Here is a 20476-nt window from a genome sequence, read left to right on the forward strand (position 1 = left end):
AAAACAGCTAACCCCCAAAGTGATCGGCACAGCCTGCAAAGTGCCATTTGGGCACCCAAACGGAGCATTTTTTTTTTTTAAATAGGATATATCCATGCCTCAGCGTACCAATTAGAATTGCGGTCACACATTCCAAATCAATTGAATCCCCAGAACAAAACGGAGTAAAATGGTTCTAACTCCAATATCAGCAACTGACAACATTAAGAAAATTGAGAGAACTTTTAATTTAGTGCAGGTGATCACAAGTAACACTGAAAATTTACGGGGAAAAAAAGTCAGCACTCCTGATACACTTTATGCAAGTTGCAAATTGACAACTGCTACAAAAGATTTTAGGAGTTAAAAAGGGGAGTCCACACATAAATTAGGAAAGGGAACCCTAAAAGAGGCTTATATATTACATTTTTAAAAGGGTTAGCATGTAACCATCTTATAGCAAATAAACCTGTGCAGTGGCAATTATGGATTTTCTGCATCGATAGATTATACATCCAGAGACAAGCATCTTCTCTATTAAATGTATCATTAAAATGAGAAAATAAAACAAACAAAATTGGAAGCCATCTCACCACATAAGGATCAGTCAAAGTTTCTCATGTATGTCGAAGCATCAGTCATTGAACTATACATATAAAAAGAGACCAGTCACTTGACATTGTTCAAAGTGCTATTAAATTTCTCAGACTTTTTTGTTTTTATGTATATTAAAGCATCAGCTTGTGGGGAAAGCCTGTTCGCTCATTCTACTCAGTAAACATTTGATAGAGCCATTATGCGATATACAATATTTGTAACTGAGCAACCATGTTTCCCACTGAATTACTCGGGCAACAGGAGGTAACTTAACTAAAATAGCAGTCAGTCTTTCCAACATTAACCTACAGTCCTATCATGGTATAGCGACACCAATCTCGTGTCATTGCCCAGTGGCAAGGATAGTGCCATTCTCAAGAACACACATAACAGCATAGATGGCGAATGTAATGCAGACATGTGAAAAGCTATATTTAAAATGAGCATTCTCCCAATGCTGTGCGCCTGATAACCAGCAATAAAGTACATATAGCTTAGTCTTCGATAACACAAAAATGACAAATCTTAATTTGTTGGTAGCACAGCTTTAGTTTTGACCAAAGTGGATATTTATCCGCTTTGGACTCCTGTCCAGTTTTTCCTAGAGCCCTGCCAGTTCTGAAGAAACAAATTCATTTGGTTAGCATTTTCAAAATGGAGTGCCTAAGCTATTGCATTCCTTGATCAGAGCTTGCAATTTTTTCTTAGACTAAACTTACACATTAGGGTCAATGTAAAAATTTCACATTAAAGACCAGAGGTCATTCAAAAAAAGGTCACAAAAATAATCTGTACCACAGAGATGTTATAATGGTTTTATTTTTTAATTGTGACAGGCTGCAGTAAAAAACTGTATTAGTTACTTTAACTTGCTAAGTGAACCAGCCTTTTATTTTTAAAACATTATACCACATTATGGACAGATTATATATTACGCAGCATGTCACTATCCACGGTTTTGAAGAAAACCTTCCTTTTCATAGAGCACTATTGGCTCTTTATATGCCTCTGAGACCTTGAAAACTAAATTGGTGGACCAACCTTGTACCACATCTTGAAGCAGCAGAGAAGTGCAAATACAAAATGATAATCACAGACATAGGAGCACAAATTGTCTTTTTATACTCTCCTTTTGGCAGCTAAACTTGATAAATAAGTGAACACTTGTCACAAGATTACAACTCACCTATTACAACATTAGTTCCTTCAGATTAAGAGTAGACATGGCAAGTGACTAATAGTTATAATCCAAGTAAAACAAAAAAAAAAAACACTGTAAGCTCCATTTAGAAACAGCCTGGTCATAATGTACACTGGTGAAAGTGTTTGGCCATGTCTTCCAGCCAAAATCATTTGCTTATTGATGTCCAACTTGTTAGGAAGTATTTTTCATTCTTGTGTTGTTACAGACACATTACAGCATAGATAGTTAGGACAACAGAGGTTTCAGAAAACTGTGCTTCAAAACGAAGGAGGTTGCTCAGTTTCTTCCAAGAGCCATGTGTCCTGATGCAGCGGAACGCCACCAATGAATTTGAATATTAAGCAGCATTAGACTTGCATGCAATTGTTACTACTGAAAACATATGCACATTAGCTCTTGAAATGTTACAGTACAGGTACACAAATAAGGCACTCCAGTTTTGTTTGATTTTGTTTTACCCCCACTATCTTAGAACCCAAACCATTAGGCCATTTCACCACCATATGCAGGAGTGCCTTTATTGCCATAAAAATGAAATTTCAGTTAACACAATGTCACGGATGAGTTCTGGTGACAAAACAAATGGAGTCTGAAAATAGCAGATTAAGGCCAAATGATTCCATATCATTGGTTACAAGGTTCTAAATTATAACATTCCCAGAAATACAAAAGTTAGAGATCAAAATATCAACATGTTATACAAAGCTAGATATTTCTCAAGAGGCCAGGAATAAATTCAACGTCTGTTTAAACGGTGCACCAAATTATTAATAAATGAACAATTTCCAGTAGCCCTTTCACTGCGCGAGGCATACAGTGAGCTACTCCAACCACTAAAGGATCATCCCAGTGAGAAGCATATAGTGTTCACTTTTAACAGGAAAATTACAAAGTAGGTAAACTGGGGTGAAACCTCTAAATAAAGATTTTTCAAATGGTATACAAATTTTCTAAATGCTATTTGAAAGGTAAATGAAAAAAACTATTAAAAAATAAATAACTTTAAAATTGGTAATTATACCAGGTGAAAGGGGGTCAGATGACAAGCGGTTTGCAGTCTAGGGCAAAGAATGAGTTTACAACAAGCATTTAACCTGTGTGTAATATGGCAAGCCACAGCGGCGCAAATTTAGAATAAACACAAGTTTTAAAGATTATAATGGTTTTATCCATCTTCCACACAGGAATAAATGAAGCATAATCTTATTGTAATGACTAAATGGTCTTTCATAGGTTCTAAAGACTAAATGGGTTGAGAAAAGCACTTCCAAAATAAAAATAAAGTATATGAAATAATGAGCCTATACATGGTATTAAACTGCAAATAAATACTATGGAACTGAAAGGAAACAAATAATAAAAAAAAAAAAGTTACAGAACTTTTAAAGGGGTAATTTAGAGTTTAGTGTGGCTTATACAGTTACATTTACCTTACACGGATACAACCAGCATGTAAATAAGTGCATACATGTGCTTATACTGACAATTTAAAAGCCTATGGAGAGTAATTTGGGAGATTTAATATTGGTATGTCAGAGCACTAAAACACACAAAGTGAATCCAATAAAGATCTTTATATCGATTGTTAAGTATTAATCACATGATCATCATAGCACCTCTTTATATAAATCACTATAATCAAATTTTGTATTAAAGATAGAAAACAATATTTCGGCTCGGCACACTAGAAATCAGGTGCATTAAAACAAGGATAGAAGCCTGTGTAATTATGTGGGTAACTTGGGTATTAGCTATATTCAAAATGGCAATATAGGTGTAGCAAATATAACTCAGCAGAGGGGATAAGAGAAAAAACAACCTTTATCCATTTGCAAATACAAGTAAGGTCACTTTGACTTTTGCATTTAATGGATAGCTGTTAACCTATGATGATCTTGCCAAATACTATACAATATCAGATGTCCTCTGCAAGGTGTATAGTTTAAAGACAGCCATAATTAAGAGACGCATCTACTAGAAGAATGCCTAGAACTTCCTTTAATAGCATATCAACGCAATCATTATTGAATTCGCTTGTCTTTAACAGTGAAAAGGAAAGATGGCCCTCAGTTTCTTTTGAAGAGTATGTTGAGGATCAAGTGAATGTCATTTGTTTTGCAAATTTAGATCATTCGGTTGCGTTTGTGAGTTGGTGAGTCTGTAATGACATCGCCACACTGGGCTGAGGTACGCTTTCTAGTGCCACCATTGTCCAAGTGGAGTGCCATTTCTTCTGATATGAAAGTGTTCAAATCGACATCATGGAGTCCATTTCTCCTACGGCTAGAACTGGCACTAACATGAGTGGGTGAGCCCGGAGTACTTGAGCGGACACTTATACCAGCCATTGCTCCACTCAGACCTGCAAATAAAACAAAAACGTGTTTATTGCAATGTACATCTGAATCTAAATGATGGCTTGCTTAATTGTACAAAACAGTATTTTAGTGAGCTTCAGCCTCTGAAGAGCAAGGTGGCCAGCTTTACAAGTTTAAGCATTCTGAGAGGCAGAAATCAAGAAGATATTGACCATCTAAGACTTTAGCCACAGCAAAATAAATGCCATACCATGTTAACCATATTGTTCGCTTAATGTTTATGTTCGTCCAACATACCAAATGCATAATCACAAAAACACCTTTGGAAATAAATATTTTTAGTTTATCAAATAAAGTGCAGTTGATGAATTTCATTAAGTGCTAAAAACCAGTCTTAAATTGTATTTATTTTTTAAAATTCTGCAGCCGCTGGCCGCAGGTACGCTCAGCGCTTACCGGACACCGCACATAAGTGTGGGCCAGTGGTGCTTTACCGCTAACCCAGGAAGGAGTCTGTGGGGGGGGGGGGGGTCACATTCATTGGGGCCAGATCCTGCAGAACAGATTTCAAGGGAAAACACCTACATTGAAAACATGTCCACCTTCAAATCTTGTTGTTCTGTCCAAAGCCATATATGCTGCTGCACCGCTGCGTATATGTGGGCAGCCATGTAGAAGCCTTTGCACAGGCCCCTTCTGGCCAAGCGGGTCCTGCTGAATGGGACCCACTTGGCTGATGTGTGGCCCCAGCCGAACAGAAATAAAAATTTTCTAGAGTCTGAGAACTACATTAACCACTTCTAAACAATCTAGTCACTCAATCTACTATTAAAACAAATGTTTCACATCAAAGACCTCCAAGTCTTCCAAAATGTAGGAGTCATTATGTTTTACAGAATATTACTCATAAAGTGGAGGTTAAAAATGAAGACTGCTTATATTTTTTGTCAAACATTACTATGTATTACAAACTGCTGATTAAGGGGGTCTATTCTAATTAAAACTATAGTGCCGAAAGCTCACTCAGCACTATCCTGCCAAGTTGGAGAGTGACCGTACTTATGGGTGTTTAGCCACGTGTACCGGCATTTTATAACTGAAAGTATCCAGCAGCGATGCGCTTTTCACTTAGCTAGGGTACAAAACAGCATAGCTGCCCCCTAGTTTTGTCAGATTTCCGCTGGAACCCCAGAACGTGTGCAAGCAGAAATCCACTAGTTGGCAGTAGCCTCAATCTGATTACTATTGCGGCAGTAGCTCCCTCCCAGCTATTCAGTTTTGCATAGAATTGACCAAGGTTTAACGGTTTTGTTTTGCAGGGTGCCATGCAGTGCCAGATTTTCAACTTATAAAAGGCGCCCAGCCTTTAAATATGCTGTACTGTGTGCCCTTCTGGAAGAGATGACCTGCTGCTTAACTCCTCTGCTGAAAAAGAGCATGCCGGCTATTCCAGGAGTCTAAGCCCCCGTTTTTTTTTTTTTAATGCTACTGCCCTTTCCGACCGAACTTTTTTTTTAAATTACTATGTGCGGACTTGATGACTGATGCCCACGGGTCATTCGAGACTGCTGATCCCTTCAGCAGGCAAGAGGTGAACAAACGGTCCGTGGCCACCCTATTTATTTGAATAGGAGTTTTGAAATCTGCCAGAAGAACCCTGATTATGGCCACAGAAGAATTGAGTAAATACATGATCAGGGGTTTTCTGGATTTCAAGTGAAATTGGATAGATATCGGATTGAATCTGATATCTATTGGTGTGTGGGCACCTTAAGACAACACAAGGACACCTTGAAAAAGGGCAATATCAATGCTCGAAACATGGCGAGTTGAGGGATTCTGGTCATTGTGCGAGTAACCCCCCCCCCCCCTTTTTTTTTTTTACTTTGGGATTGCCTTCTTCCATTTCAAATACAGAAGGAGTGCAAGCATATGTCTCCAATGGAAAGTTTTGATTTTGTACTTTGCTGCTTGCTTTTACCATTGTTTATACTGTCCCTTTTTAACATGAAATTTTTTTTTTTTTTTAATAAGGAATCTTGACTTTGAATTCCTGTGACAATCCTGGGAAAGTAAAGATACATTTTGAGGAACATAGGGCCTCTCCCTGAGGTGAGTCCATACAATAAGGGGACAAAGTATGTGATTGATCCAGGAAAAGTGTCCAGATAAAAATAAACCTTGATGTGATTATAGGGCCTATTAAGGTCAGTATCTTTTCATGTGTCTGAATACAAGAGATTCCAAAGTGTAGTGAGGAGGTCATTACTATTCATCCGTGAGCAGCTTAAAAGAAACATGATGCACACATAGAGCCTGTCATATAGGGCAGTATTGTAATAAGGGTGGCCAGATGAACAATTGAACATCTGCTTTGAAAATATTGGTGGTGGATTTAGAGAAAAGGAGAGAATTTTTATATTAGGACAGCGCTTTTTGTATATTTCACTATTGCGAAGTATTCAGAGGAGGAGTGTGGTAGACTCCAAGATATACTTAAAGCTGCAGTCATTTTGGGGCGCAATTGTTTATTTGTATACCATTGTTTGTACCTTAAGATAACTGTTTAAAAAAAAAGGTAAGAGTATGCTTTATACAAGGCTGTATAGATTTATACCAAGTAAAACATTTGAGTCAATGTGATTTTATAGCATAAGCTACCAAGCCCCCTATACCAATATTGTCGGCAGTGACCCAGCATAGGCAAATGCATACACACTGTGGGTCAGGGGGTGCAGGGAAGGGAAAACACATGGGGAGCAACTGCAAGGGCCCTTCTGAGCAAAATCTTTTACTGCATCGCCTAGTGAGTCTGGGGCTTTACAGTCACATGGAAGACAGCCTCAAACATATAGATACATATACAAGTCAAAGTGAAACAGCTCCAAGATATTGCTTAAAATATTACAAACATGGACTAAATATTTTTCTCTTATTTATTGCATGTACCTATATTGGCATAAAGATATCCACACAATACTCTATTTTCAGTCCAACCAGCAAACTAGTTGTCCAGTTGAAACTTTTAAAATGCTTAATGCAGGGATTGCAATGGCCTGCTATAGCATATATTTTACCGCGATTTTGTAGTCTATCCCCACATGAAGAACTAGGAGCAGGCTGTTCAGCTCTACAATGCAGCCAGTCGCCACCTACAATCTGCCCCTTACTTTCTGCCAGTGCCCCGCTCCGATATTTGAACCCCGCTCTACAGCAGCACCTCTGCACACATTCTCTTAGCAGCCACCATGTGACTATAGCAGCTGCAGTGACAGCCTCTGTCCCATCATGTCATGTGTGCTCACGCAGTCTATTACATCTGACTGCAGCCATCCCTCCGCATACAGGAATGCAGGGAGGTGGAATCTGCCTGTGCCAGGAGCTTTAAACCAGTTGCTGAGAGACCAGATGGGGCTGTAGCTTATGGAGTTAAAGGTGGACAACAGTATAGCTGTGTACACACGGGCAGAAATTGCTGGCAATATGGTTGCTGAGCGACCATATTGCCAGCGATTGGAGTGTGCACCGGCGATAAAGCACCAGGTGCACGCTCCTGTTTTTAGCCCTCTTATAAACACTAGTCGCAGAAGCTTGCTCATGCGACAGCCGATTCCCTCTGCAGGCTCCTCTGGCAGAGGTTCCCTTTCATCAGCGACTGATGATAACGGGACACTGAGCGATATATTGCCCCGTGTGTAGGCACCTTATCCGAGACGTTGTCTTTGTTTTTTTTGTCAACACAATAAATTGCATTCAAATGCATAAAAAAAAAAAAAAAAAAAAGAGAGAACACAAGGCCATTAGGCTATATTATGGACTGTAATTCATGGGGGGGGGGAATAGCCGCAGCACTTCCGGTCTGCGCAGCTCATTGGTAGCTTTTCTAAATGGATCTCTCCTCGGAATATGCATACACGAACTTCGCAAAAAATACATATGCACTATTGCTGCATGGTGATACCTTACATGGGTGATACAGTGGAGTTATTTATTTACAATTTGATATAGTGCAGCAGATTGTTACTTTACAATTGTAGACTGCGATAGAACAAACTGGGTAACACAGACCTGGAGGTAAGAGGGCCATGCTGTAAGTTTACAACCTATAGGAGTTCCAGACAGCCATTGTTTACTTACACATGAGTTCGTTCTTGCCCTAAGCATATTTGGTATTGTTACACCTGCTTTGTGCCTCATCTCTCATTAGATGTATTGCATTTTCCTCCGAACCTTTTCCTATACATTGCTTAATTACTTTACAGCCTATTGTACTATAAACTCTTGAATTTTGTATTCATGAATAAAATGTGTTCTATTTGGAATAATCTTAACTTGTGTTGACAAACGCAGAGGTGGTCCTTACAAGTACTTCAGCTTCTACATTCTTATGCTGGTGAGACATCCGCAGTAGGGACTCACAAGCTACACACTACTTACATATTCTGGTCTTGCATTTGTACTATTTATCTACGTACAAAAGAAATCTCATATGGCGTTTGCATATGGTCATACAGCAGCTGCATCAGGCCCTGTCAGTTTATTATAATCTATCCAAAGCATATGAAAACAAACTTTAACAGGACAGATATTAAGCTGTATCCAATCCATATAGTTCCCTCATTTGCTGCTGTATTTGGCATTATTTCCAAATACAGAACTTGTGTATTAACACAGAGCCCAATTAGCATACGTACGCTGGCGTAGTGAAGTCGCATCACATATCCCTTTTTGTGCCGTGCAATGAGATCTCACTAGTTAATATGGTTCTTGTATATTAACATAGCACCCGTTACGCAGTTAGTGTAGCTGTGACGTCAGAATCAGCGTAAATAGCGTAGTGAGAGTATTCCCGCTCCCTGTCAGAGGTAAAGTAGTGACAGTAATAGCTGCATCAGTGAGAGCTGAAGGAGAAGTGACAGTAATGGCTGCAGAACCTGTCACAATGTTCACCTTGCCACACAAAGAGGAGGCATTTGTTTTCTTCCAGCAGCACAAAATTGTGTTAACGGGCACCCAATGCAATTCTGTATCAAAGAGTGCATGTGGCACTGCCATATAAAATCATGTCGGAAGGTGAGCCTCAGAGCGGCACATTGGTTCCCGGGGTGCCGTTTACCGATTCTAACACTATTTATTCCTGGGCGGAGGAGCTGACAACTATCAGTTACTGTCAGCGACAACTTCAGTTGTCAAATAAAACCGCGGTCCTCTATAATAGTTTGATGCGGTAGGCCTGCACCATGGACCTAATGGCACAGCCCTAAAGCCGTATTGGTGGTTCAGGTAAAATCATCAAAGTAGACGAGAGCCTCTTTGTCCAGAGGAAAAGCCACGTGGGCCGGATGCTGCCTCTAACGTGGATGGCGGTACTCTGATGGCCGCCAATCAATCATGTTACTGAACCGGGGACAACGATCTACTCAGATTGCTGGTGTGCCTATAATTCCGAGCAGCTAGAACAGGCAGGATACCACCATGCTTTTGTCGACCCGGAGACTGGTGTTCATACACAGAAAATTGAGCGCCTTTGGGGGTCATGTAAAATGGCGCAACAAGCGTCAGACACTGCACACCAGCATCTAGACTCTTACCTGCAGGAATTTATCTGGCGGAAGACTGTGGGTGCTGAAAATGCTTTGTATTAGTTATGCGCTTTTGCTTCCAAAGGCTAATACAGACTGAAGAATGACTTATTAATATCTTTGTTCTTGCTGGTTATTCTAATTAGTGACATTTTAATCTTAATTATTAAGTAATTTCAAAGTTAACACATGTCGTCATTACGGTCTCAGATGTATGATATGGCAGGTATGAATGTGTTCCCAAAACACCCCCACTATCCACGCCAGCCTGAAGCGCAGCAAGCCCTGCGAGGGTACGCGGAATACAAAAAAAAAAATTAAAAAAAATCACATGCGATCGCATTCGATTTTGCGGGGGATGCGATGCGGTCAGGGTGCAGTGAATAAATTAACTAGTGAGATCACATCTCACTGTACGAAAACGTGCCATGTGATGCGACCTGCGTTCGGGGTACGGTGAATAAATTAACTAGTGAAATCACATCGCATGGTACGAAAACGTGCCATGCGATGTGATTTAGTGGGCACCATACTTATAGACAAGTACCCAAAATACATACAAAAACAACATACTAGAACAGAAGACCTGAAACTATCCAGAACTGTACGTAAACCATAAATCTGCATGTTCCTCTCAATGCAATTTCGGATTCATGCAACTTCTCATTGGTAAATCCTGTAACATAACCTGTTCTCACTGCAGGCAAAATCCCAGGTCTACCACGCCGACCTGGTAATTTGCCTTCTCTCCCCTTTGGTGACATAAGTCAGTCCTTATTCCCATTGGAGAGCACCGAAAAGGGGGTAGTCACTGATGCTGCCCCCCTTCCTCACCCGCTCAAACTCCTCAGGGAACAATACTCACCGAAGACGTTCGCACAGGGGGTCTGCACATGCGCAAATATGCAGACCCACACACCATCAGATCGGGCCCAAATACGGCCATTTATGATCAAACATGAATCAGGGCCTTACTTCAATAAACAGCAGCACTGCTTCTACAGACTTCAAGATTGTGACTTAAACATTTGAATACATCATACTGGCAGCAACAAGATCTTTTAACATTATGCTGCAATAACGGTCAATGGGGCAGATGTATTAAGCCTTAACAAGAGATAAATGCAAGGGTGATAAGGAGAGAAACATCCAGCCAATCAGCTCCTTACTGACTTTTCAAACACAGGCTGTAACATGGCAGTTAGCATGTGATTGGCTGGACCTTTATATCTCCTTATAACCCTTGCATTTATCTCTTGTTAAGGCTTAATACATCTGCCCAATGACCTGATTTTACCAGGTTATGAGCATTTTATAGTAACAGCAGGCAAGCAATATCAAGCCAGAAAGATAAATGAAATGGTCACTTGTTTACATGCACACTTGTCAGTGCCAAGTTGTTCTGGGACAGTATAAAGACAAAGAATATGGAGATCCTGACCCAAAGTCCATGCACCTTCGCTATAGCCAATATTGAATATTCAAGGATGGCACAAGTGGTACCAATTATTCTTGCACTCACAATGGCAAATAGAACTAAAAAAAAAAAATACATGTTGCAGGATGCACTACAAAAGAAATAAGATTAAATAAAATCAAACCACCACATTTACAACAAAATGTACATATATGCCTCAATAGGTCATCCAAAAATAACAGATACCCCTGATATTGCAGCAAGATAAGAGTGATTTCTATGTGTGTAGCCCCAAAATGTTTTTTTTTTTCCAGGTTCTGTCTTTAAGGTCTACTCCGGTTCATATATTGCAGATATTTGAGTGCTGGGTAGGGGCAGGGGGGGGGGGGGGGGGGGGGGGGGGGGGAGAGAGGGGTTGTAAATAGTCACTTACAAGATGGTGTCAGTAGATCAGTTCTGCAATCACTTCAAAGAAATTGCAATACACACATTCATGGGAATGAGGAACTAGAAAATATACACCGGGATATCAAGTCTCCAAGACCAGGGATACCCTTAGGCTCGGGTCACACATAGCAGCCAAGCAGGTAGTGTTCAGCTGGATCTGCTTGGCCGCGAGGAGCCTGCACAAAAGCTCCTACACATCTGCGGGGGCCACAGCATCCTAGCAGGATGACCACATTTCAGGAAAGACATATGCCTTGTTGTTTCCCTTGAAATCCAGTGGCAGTGTCCGCATCCTGTTCTGCAGGGTAAAGCCACAACACTGGGATGCCCACAGCCTTCTTGCAGCTATGTGTGGCCCAAGCCTTAAAGTTCTGTTGACAGTAGCTGCAGACTGCCACTGTGCAGTAGCCCTCTACAATGGCAACTGTAGAACCTAGAGCTGCAGCACAGAACAGCATGGAAGAAATTCAGTTTGGAGAGACCCACAGCTATCAATAGCTCTATCAGTCGGGCACAAGCGATGCAGGCAGCCATTAAGTCTGCTCACACCCTCCTGGCATTTGGGTATACACCCTTTAGTTTAGATTAATGTAGCTGCTTTACACATCAAAAGCCAGTGCATTTGTGTGTGACATGTATACTTACCTTAAGAACTCTAATTTATCAGCAATACAAATATTTCCCATCAGGCACCCATCACTTATGGTTGCAAGAAATTAAATGTATAGCAAAGTATGCAAAATACTGGGCACATCTGAAAAGATTAACCTATCACCACATTAAAATGGTTTAAAGGGGGAAGTTTCCGTTTAAAGAAATAAAAAAATTCTCGGATACTGGTTACAAAAGAGCAATAATGTATCAATATCTGAGAGGAAGTGTTTAGAAGGGAATGTATCAAATATGGAGTAGTAGAGGGTTATTAACGTAAAGTTGAGTGTTACCATGCAGAGCAATTGCTTCTCGGAAGGGCTGCAAATCAGTCTCTACAGATGAGCCAGTTTCTGATGGAGAAGCACGGTTGGGGGATACAACAGTTAGTCTTGGGGGTGCACGTGAATTTCTTGGAGGGGGAATTTTGCCACATAGAAAGCTGATCAAATCCTCTCTGCGAATAGTTCTTCGACGCTTTTTTACCCAGGCCAAAACATCCTTATTGCGTCGCTGATACCCAATCTGTAGTCCTAAATCAAAGCTTCGCTGATGTGCATCCACACTTTCTGCAATGAAAAAGGTAAAAACAAGTTACTATAAACAACCCCATTAACCAGAAGAATATATAACAATGACACTCCAAACATAACATTTAGTATTTGTGCTCCGGGAATTTGACTAGTGAAATAATAAATGTGCAGCTGAAAAAACTAAATAAAACCTGCATAAGACATAAGCAAAAGTATGACCCTAGAAGGTGCAGAGTTCAGATGCAGACTGCATTTGCAGAAGCAAAAGGTGTCCAATGATAAATACACAATTTCATGTTTTAAAAGATTTTCCCCTTCTGTCCCAATTTCAAGAACCAACCCTGCCCGACTTCCTGAAATCCATCAGACAGGGAACCAGCTAGCCTAGGCTTGATATTAGTCATGCTTATTTTAGGTTGTTTAAGGTCATGGGTGGTTGTTACTGAACTCACTCAGGGCCTGATTATAAATGCACCTTGATAAACAGTGTTGAAATGTGAGGAGTTCAAACCCCTTATTAAATGGTATGGTAAATACTGCCTGCTTTCACATGTAGCCCACAAACGAAACACTCAAAGCAAAGACGTTTTTTTCTGGAAAGTTTATAATAGGAACTGGTACAATTGTAAGGTTACAGGTTTATTTTATTTTTTAACTAAACCTGCCTGTTCTGTATTTTATAATCCTAGTCAACTTAGTGGCTCGGTGCCTGAATATGCTTGTCCCATGACTTTCAATTTCCGTAACATGACTCACTCACCCTGCTATGTAAAAACAGTCACAACTACTATTCAGCATGTGCAAGACGCATACAGAATTATTAAATTGTCCACATCAAGTTGCCAAACAATGCAGCAATACTGTAGAGCGGTCTTAAGTTCCTATAAATTATAGGAATATGTGTAGAAAGTGAAAACCAGAATCTCATTCAACCAATTACAAAAACAAAGGAAAAACCTTCCGCATATGGTGGTGTCATGTTATTTCGCATGCAACGTGTGTGTGTGTGTGTGTGTGTGTGTGGATTGAGATTAGAATGAATACATTCTGAATCTCTTCAGTGCAGCCTGGTATGCCAGAAATGTACTTACTGTAAATTGGGCACATACTTTTTGTACTTTGCAATGTGCATCACAACCCCAGAATGCACCATGTATGTGCACCTTGACTCAAGTATTAGATGTTGTTATAATATTGCAAGTGGCCAATCATTACAGATACAAATAAAGGCATAATTTCAATACCTCTTAAAAAGTAAATACTGACGGTACAATTTTTTGGGGGGAGGCAAACATTTGAAAATTAACATGGAAGAAAAAAAAAAAAAAAAAAGGCAGAAATTGGGCAAATACTATCATTTTTTTTTTTTTTTTTTTTTAAAGATTGCCATATGTTTGTAGCACTATATCTGGCAACTGCTTGCATGGTGCAATTTACTTGTTGCCAAGACAAAGGTGGGGGCCCAACAACACAACTATACTCTTTCATCGAAATTACCAATAGGTCACATATTCTTACCTACAGTAGCACACCCTAAAGAAATCTCCAATAACTGCTGTAAGAATGTAAACAAAAGGTTCACTGAAATTCTGATCAAGAAAGCCAGCTTGCTTTATACATTTATATAAAAAAAGTGTCCAGTAATTGTCAGCCAGAAGTAATGCATCCCAGAAAAACGGAATACAAAACCACATAACATTTCATCTTAAAACCTAGATTTAAACACTATAATAGTTTCTGTAGTAACAAGTAATTGTACATTCAGTACTAAAATATGTCTAAATGAAAATAACTTTGGGATGTTAGTTAAGTAAAACTGTGAAGGCCCATACACACTGGACAAATGAGCTGAAAGTCACTCAAAACACCATGTTTGAGCAGCTTTCAGCTCAAAGCCGTCCAGTGTGTATGCCCCGGCGATGAGCGCTGCTGCACGCTCCCGCATCGCCGGGAAAGTCGCTCATCTGCTAGTATTACCAGCAGATGAGCGGCTTTGAATAACGCTGCACTATGCAAAGCCGTCCTGTGTATGCACTGAGCGGCTCCCACCAAGTGATTAACGCGATCATCGCTGTCCATACACGCAGGGCATAGTCGCCCAGTGTGTATGGAACTTAAGACAGATTTTATGATTGAATTTATTTTTAGAGAGTTATTTTAATAATCCTCTTCTACACTATTTTGAAAGAACTAGTCTCAAGCTGGACACACGTGTTGCAGTCATTTTGACCCGTTCAACTTAAAACTCTTGCAACATTAACAGCTATTCATCTAGTATTTTTATAATTCTGCTTAGAGGCAGATTTCAACTCTGATTCCCAAACTTTCTTGAATCATGGTAAACTCTAGTATGAGTATTTTATTAACAGCACCCCTACACTAAAAATGTAATCGTAAAAAAAAAACCTAGCTGTGATCCTTAGGTTAAATTATGTGGTAATGTACAGTAATGCTTCAAATTACCTGCATGTTTTATAATTGGCAGCCAGTAGCACTGATTTTTTCTATTTCTGACCATCTGATTTGATTTTGGCCCACAAACAAGAAACTCACAGCACACAAGTGTTTGTGAACAACTGCCTTAACCAGTAGAAGTGTTCATTCTAGCACACGCTATCTTTGAAAACCCATGCAGTTTCTCTTTCCTGCCCGGGGTGTTACTAGCACAGGTCTGGTTTGCATATCAGTGCCGATAGACAGACCACACTGTGCGCATTACAGCAGACAGCGTCACCCCAGGCAGGGAAGAGGAACTGCATGGGTTTCCAAAGATAGCAGGTGCTAGAATGAACATTAAGTAGTACTATACATTATGTCAATGTAACTGGAAGACAGCTCTGTAGTCAGAGGCAGTAGAATGCCAATTATCCTTGCAATGTCATCAGGAATTCCATATGTGGAGAGGCACCCGGATGAACGTAAGTCACGACACTAACAATTACGGTGCCCATACACTAGTAAGATTTATCTTCAGATCTGGCTGGTTGGAACAAAATCCTGGTTATGGATGAGTGACAGTTTGTCAGTTTTCCAAGCAAATGGTCAACTGTCATTTGCTCTCATAGATAACCATGTTTTTATTCCAACCAGACAGATCTGCAGATAAATCTGCGTGTGTATGGCCACCTTTAGAAACAGTATCGGATACAACATGCATGTTACTATGCAAAAGATATGAGAATAGATAGATAGATATCTCCACCCATTACTCGCAGGTGTTTAGTCGCAAGTACTGGCGTTTTCTGATTTAGGTGCCATGCAGCAATGCTTTTTGTGCTGCCCTAGTTTTGTCAGATTTCTGCTCACACCCCAGGACAGGCACAAGCAGAACTCTGCTTAGAACAGCACTGAGAGCTCCAGGAGGGGGGTATTCATATCATGCTAATTCGGAAATTCCCGGCCATTAACAGCAGAAAGCAGATTCTGCCCCAAGCAGCATCAGCCTACCATAACTGGTAGACAAACACATAATGTGACATCAGTGGAATCTACCAAACAATATGCTTTGTGACCATGTGCACATATCAATACAATTGGAGGAGAGGTGGGGGATGCAGTTTTAACTGACGACACTGCCAAATGCACCAAAATTTGTCTCATACCCATGGATTTATGCACAAAGACCTGAAAGGATGGCGCAAGTTCAGTATAATGGGACACTTGCTTGTAGCCATGAGTAACTCATTAATTCTGCTCCATAATGTAATCATGTCATATGCTTGTGAAGAATGGTAGTGGGGGGGGGGGGGGGTGTTTTAGGAACACACACTTTGCAAAATATTACTGACCACCCAAAATTACTCCCTCTAGGGATCTTTCCAGCCCTGACATGTGCTTCCAAATTCTAAACATGGCAAAAAAAAAAAAAATTTTAATATTTCTCTACACTTATGTTAAACATTGTCAAAAATGCATACGGACACTTTCCTTTTATTCAATGCATCCACCAATTCAGCACTTGTGTCAAAAGCACTAATTAGTTTTCAAAACCGTTCCAAGCTTTGTATGGAGTAACCACTACATGCTCAGCTCTCTATTGCTAACTGCTCTAGCACAATTAGCCATCAGAGGCGCACTGGGGACATAGGGGTAATTTAGCGAGTCCCTGAACAGCAGGTGTCTCAAACAAACACCTGCCATTCCTATCTTTCAGCGAGACCAGATTTACTAAACTATTGTATGTATATGAAAGCCAGCCCAACAGGTTTTTTTTTTTTTAATACACGGGGACAAAAACTATAAAACAAGAAAAAAAATTTTTTTTTTTTTTACTTCCTGGCCATTTATATTAAGCACAAGTATCATTGCAAACAGTTAGAAAGTACAATTAACACACATCTGTGTTCAAGGTTCCACAACAGACCACTAAATTTAAAACAATGTATGCTTGGCTGTTCGTAAATAGTTACCCACAATTATATATGCATATTATACTAACATAAGCACTGCCCTACTAACACTTAGCAGTCAATCCCATAAAGCAGGGGTTCCCAATCTTTTTCTAATCACGGCCCCAGAGTATCAGAATTTTTCCAAGGTACCCCTAGGCCCCAAAAATAAAGTAGATTGTGTTTATATGTGCTTCTTAGGGTCAGTTATGTGGTAAAGGGCAGGATTTGGTTCTGATTATACACATTTTATGATTGGCAGCCACCAGCACTGGTTTTGCCCATAAATAATTGATCATAAATAATTTGAATTGGTCCTGGACGACCAACCCGAGGCACCCCAGGGAGCCTAGGAGCACAGTTTGGGAACCACTGCCATAAAGTGTCATGGGTGCAGTGTTGAAATGCCTGCACCTCCATCTTTGATACTGCACACAAGTTCAATCTCAGGCTGCTGTAAAGTGAGGCTGCTGGCAAAGGCATTCGTTTCTCAAATGATTAACCCCTTTCTATAAAGGTGCAGGTAAACTACACAATGGGCAGTATTCAATGTTTTTTTGCGAGCTGTGACAGTGAGCAATGCTGACTGCTCGCTGTCACAGCTCACACGGTCAGTATTCAACTGACCCCCCTGCACACACCATTTCCATCTAACTGGGTTTTTACAGCGATGTGGAAACTGCATGTGCGGCTGCCAAAACCGCAAGGATTCCCCCAGAACATTAAATACGGTGTGCGGCCAGCTATTTAACCACCTCGCCGGCCACCTTGAATACAGCCCATAGTATACCAAGGAATACAAAAGGTGTACAATAAATGTCAAGCAAGCATCAGATAACACAACAGATATAAAATGTCATTACTGCCTCCCAGCACTGAGGTCATGAGTTAAATTTGTTAAACATGGCCCTATGTGTGGAGTTTGTATACTCTCCCTGTGCTTGCGTGGGTTGACTTTGGGTACTCCCGATACCTCCCACAATAGGAAAATATACTGGTAGGTTAATTGGCTCAAAACAAAAAATTAAACCTAGATTGAATTATGTGTACATGTGGTAGGGAATATAGATTGTAAGTGTCACTGGGGCTTGGACCGATATGAATATTCAAATATTTTCTACCAGTTATATATAGTGCACACATATTCCACAGTGCTGTACAATCATCTACATGCATACATACTACAGGAAGCTATGCCCCTACAGACCGGTTCCAAGATATAAAAAGACAATCCCTGAAGCAGTACCTCTATATATATTGGTGACAGCTGTTGCGGCGTTTTGGAAGGGGACCCACAGTGACAGTCCCTGCTGCTGGCACACCCGATCTGCAAGAGAAACCAGAATGAACAGCATATAAACACGAACATACAGCTCTATATCCCGTGCACCGCGGCCATGTTTGCCTTCGCCATTTTGATAATCCGGGTCAGTGCCCTTTTTCGGCTCCTGTGAGGGTGGAGACCGCCATTCGCGGGCGGACAGACACTATAGGAGCCGAGGCCTATCGGTTCGCAGAGTAGCGGGGAAGTGTGCGATAAAGGTCCGGTTATGTACAGTGGGAGGACGGGGCCGCGTTACTCACAATAGAGAGGTGTAACGCCATTTTGTTTGAGGGAACAGCCCCGTTACCGGACAGGGGCAATCGCTGCGGCGGCGGAAGGGTCGGTGAGGAAGATACGGACTGGAGTTCAGGTTTCCCCAGCTGTCACCCGCTCCGAGTCTCCACACAGCACCGCCCCTCACGCAGGCTGCGGGTGAGACAGCGGGTGACATACAACACAATAGGGCGTCAGAGGGGAGGAACGCTCTCGTACAGCGTTGTGTATCCGCTGGGGGTATCGCCCTCCGCCATTTTGTTTTCCCCGTCTGTGTTGCTGGGTGAGGTGGGGGCTGCGGACCTCCGTGCCCCGGCCTCCGAGGAGCTTACCTAGGCCGCAGCCTCGCCCCGGAACCCCCACTCCGGTACTGACCTTTGTAAAGCTGCGCCACGGCGGTGGCCGAGTTCTGGAAGAGGTGCCAGAGTTTCTGCTGACTCTGCTCGGCCTCCTCCTCCGCCGGCTCCTCCTGCTCGGCCTCGGCCAGGCACTGACGCTCCCACTTGGTGAACCAGTGCTCTGGTCCGTGTTCTTGGATCTCCGCCTCGCCCTCTTCTTTCTTGTCCTCCATTCTCCCCCCGAGATCCTTCGCTCTGGCTTTCCCTCCTCCTCCCCCCGTGCACTCGGCGTCGCCTCCTCCGCTGTTCTGTGATCTCGGGCGGGGGGAAGCGAGGGCGCTAGGCGCTTCCGCCTCACCACGCTCTGTACAGAGTCCGTGTCAGGCGCAATACGAGCAGAAGCCCGACCAGTTACCTCACCCCCATGGCGTGTATGTGCTGACTCCAAACAAACTGAACCTGTGACGCTGCTGACCTGACACTAAGTGTTAGCTCAGGAAACCCTGCTAGTAACATAGCCCCGCCCATAACCGAATCCGCCGCTTGTAAATGGCTATTGCTTAGCTTTGAACTCCGACGGTACTTTTTCATAGGACAGTCTCGTTAACGTCACGCTAGGCGGCGCGACTTAAGTTTGGTTGCTTTACACACACAGGCTGACAACACTGCGCATGCTCTGCTGTTGTTATGGATGGCAGCGGCAGCAGCAGCAGCTACATGTCCTCAGTGATGCTATGTGCAGTTCTTTCTTTTCATTGTTATCAAAATGCTGGGAAGGCGCAGAATAGTAAAGAGCTTACATAATAGATAATTCCCAGCTAAATATTAAATTGTAAAATCACTAGTTTAGAATTCTGTCACAGATATAATTGGGGTCCCTGCTGGGAAAAAAAGCTTAAATTGCTGTGACAGGTTGGATGTGCTGAGTCTCAGCACTCGAAGAAGACAAAAGAGATTACTACAGTAGGAACAACACCTAATGCATCATGGAGGTGTGAAATCATTTAAAAAATGTATGACTGCACTGCAGGGATTTGACAGTGCTAGAAATATATGGTCTTTGTATTTCAGGGTATATAGCAAAACCCTTTAGGTAATTTACTTTGAGATAAATTTCAGTGCTCTGTAGATAATATATCTGGAAACTGGGAAAAGTTGTTCTATAGAAGAGTTCCTCTGTATAACATGCAATCAGACAATATTATAAGGGGTGTGGTATAGCTCAGAGATAATATATTGTAAGCTTGCGAGCAGGGCCCTCCTACCTCTATGTTTGTTTGTTTCTACCCAGTTTGTTTTATCACTGTTGTTTCCAATTGTAAAGCTCAAAGGAATATGCTGCGCTATATAAGAAACTGTAAATAAATGTCTAGGGCGACAGTCAAAAGGCCGACATGCACAATGTCAACAAAAGCAAAAGGTTGA

At 41.4% G+C, this 20476-nt stretch overlaps 1 protein-coding gene across 1 annotated transcript; it reads right to left on the reverse strand.

The window, feature by feature from the left end:
- Window positions 1-1675: 1675 nt before the first annotated feature.
- HAPSTR1 (HUWE1 associated protein modifying stress responses) lies at window positions 1676-19558 on the reverse strand. Its single transcript, XM_083153366.1, has 4 exons — window positions 19089-19558; window positions 18363-18443; window positions 12489-12764; window positions 1676-4142 (listed from the first exon to the last, which is right to left on the reverse strand). Exons 1-4 carry the CDS (start codon window positions 19282-19284, stop codon window positions 3904-3906), a joined length of 792 nt encoding a protein of 263 aa, XP_083009492.1. The 5' UTR covers window positions 19285-19558; the 3' UTR covers window positions 1676-3903.
- Between the last annotated feature and the right edge of the window lie 918 nt (window positions 19559-20476).

Source organism: Crinia signifera, chromosome 7, assembly GCF_055691185.1.
Source record: "Crinia signifera chromosome 7, ASM5569118v1, whole genome shotgun sequence".
Taxonomy (NCBI): Eukaryota; Metazoa; Chordata; class Amphibia; order Anura; family Myobatrachidae; genus Crinia; species Crinia signifera.

Bases quoted from the DNA above. Each gene is read 5' to 3' on its own strand.
- HAPSTR1 (XM_083153366.1), bottom strand. From the start codon at position 19,284: ATGGAGGACAAGAAAGAAGAGGGCGAGGCGGAGATCCAAGAACACGGA. The intron at 18,444-19,088 runs GTCAGTACCGGA...TTTCTCTTGCAG, and splicing joins CGTGGCGCAGCTTTACAAAG to ATCGGGTGTGCCAGCAGCAG. The intron at 12,765-18,362 runs GTACTGCTTCAG...TTTTCATTGCAG, and splicing joins TGTCACCAATATATATAGAG to AAAGTGTGGATGCACATCAG.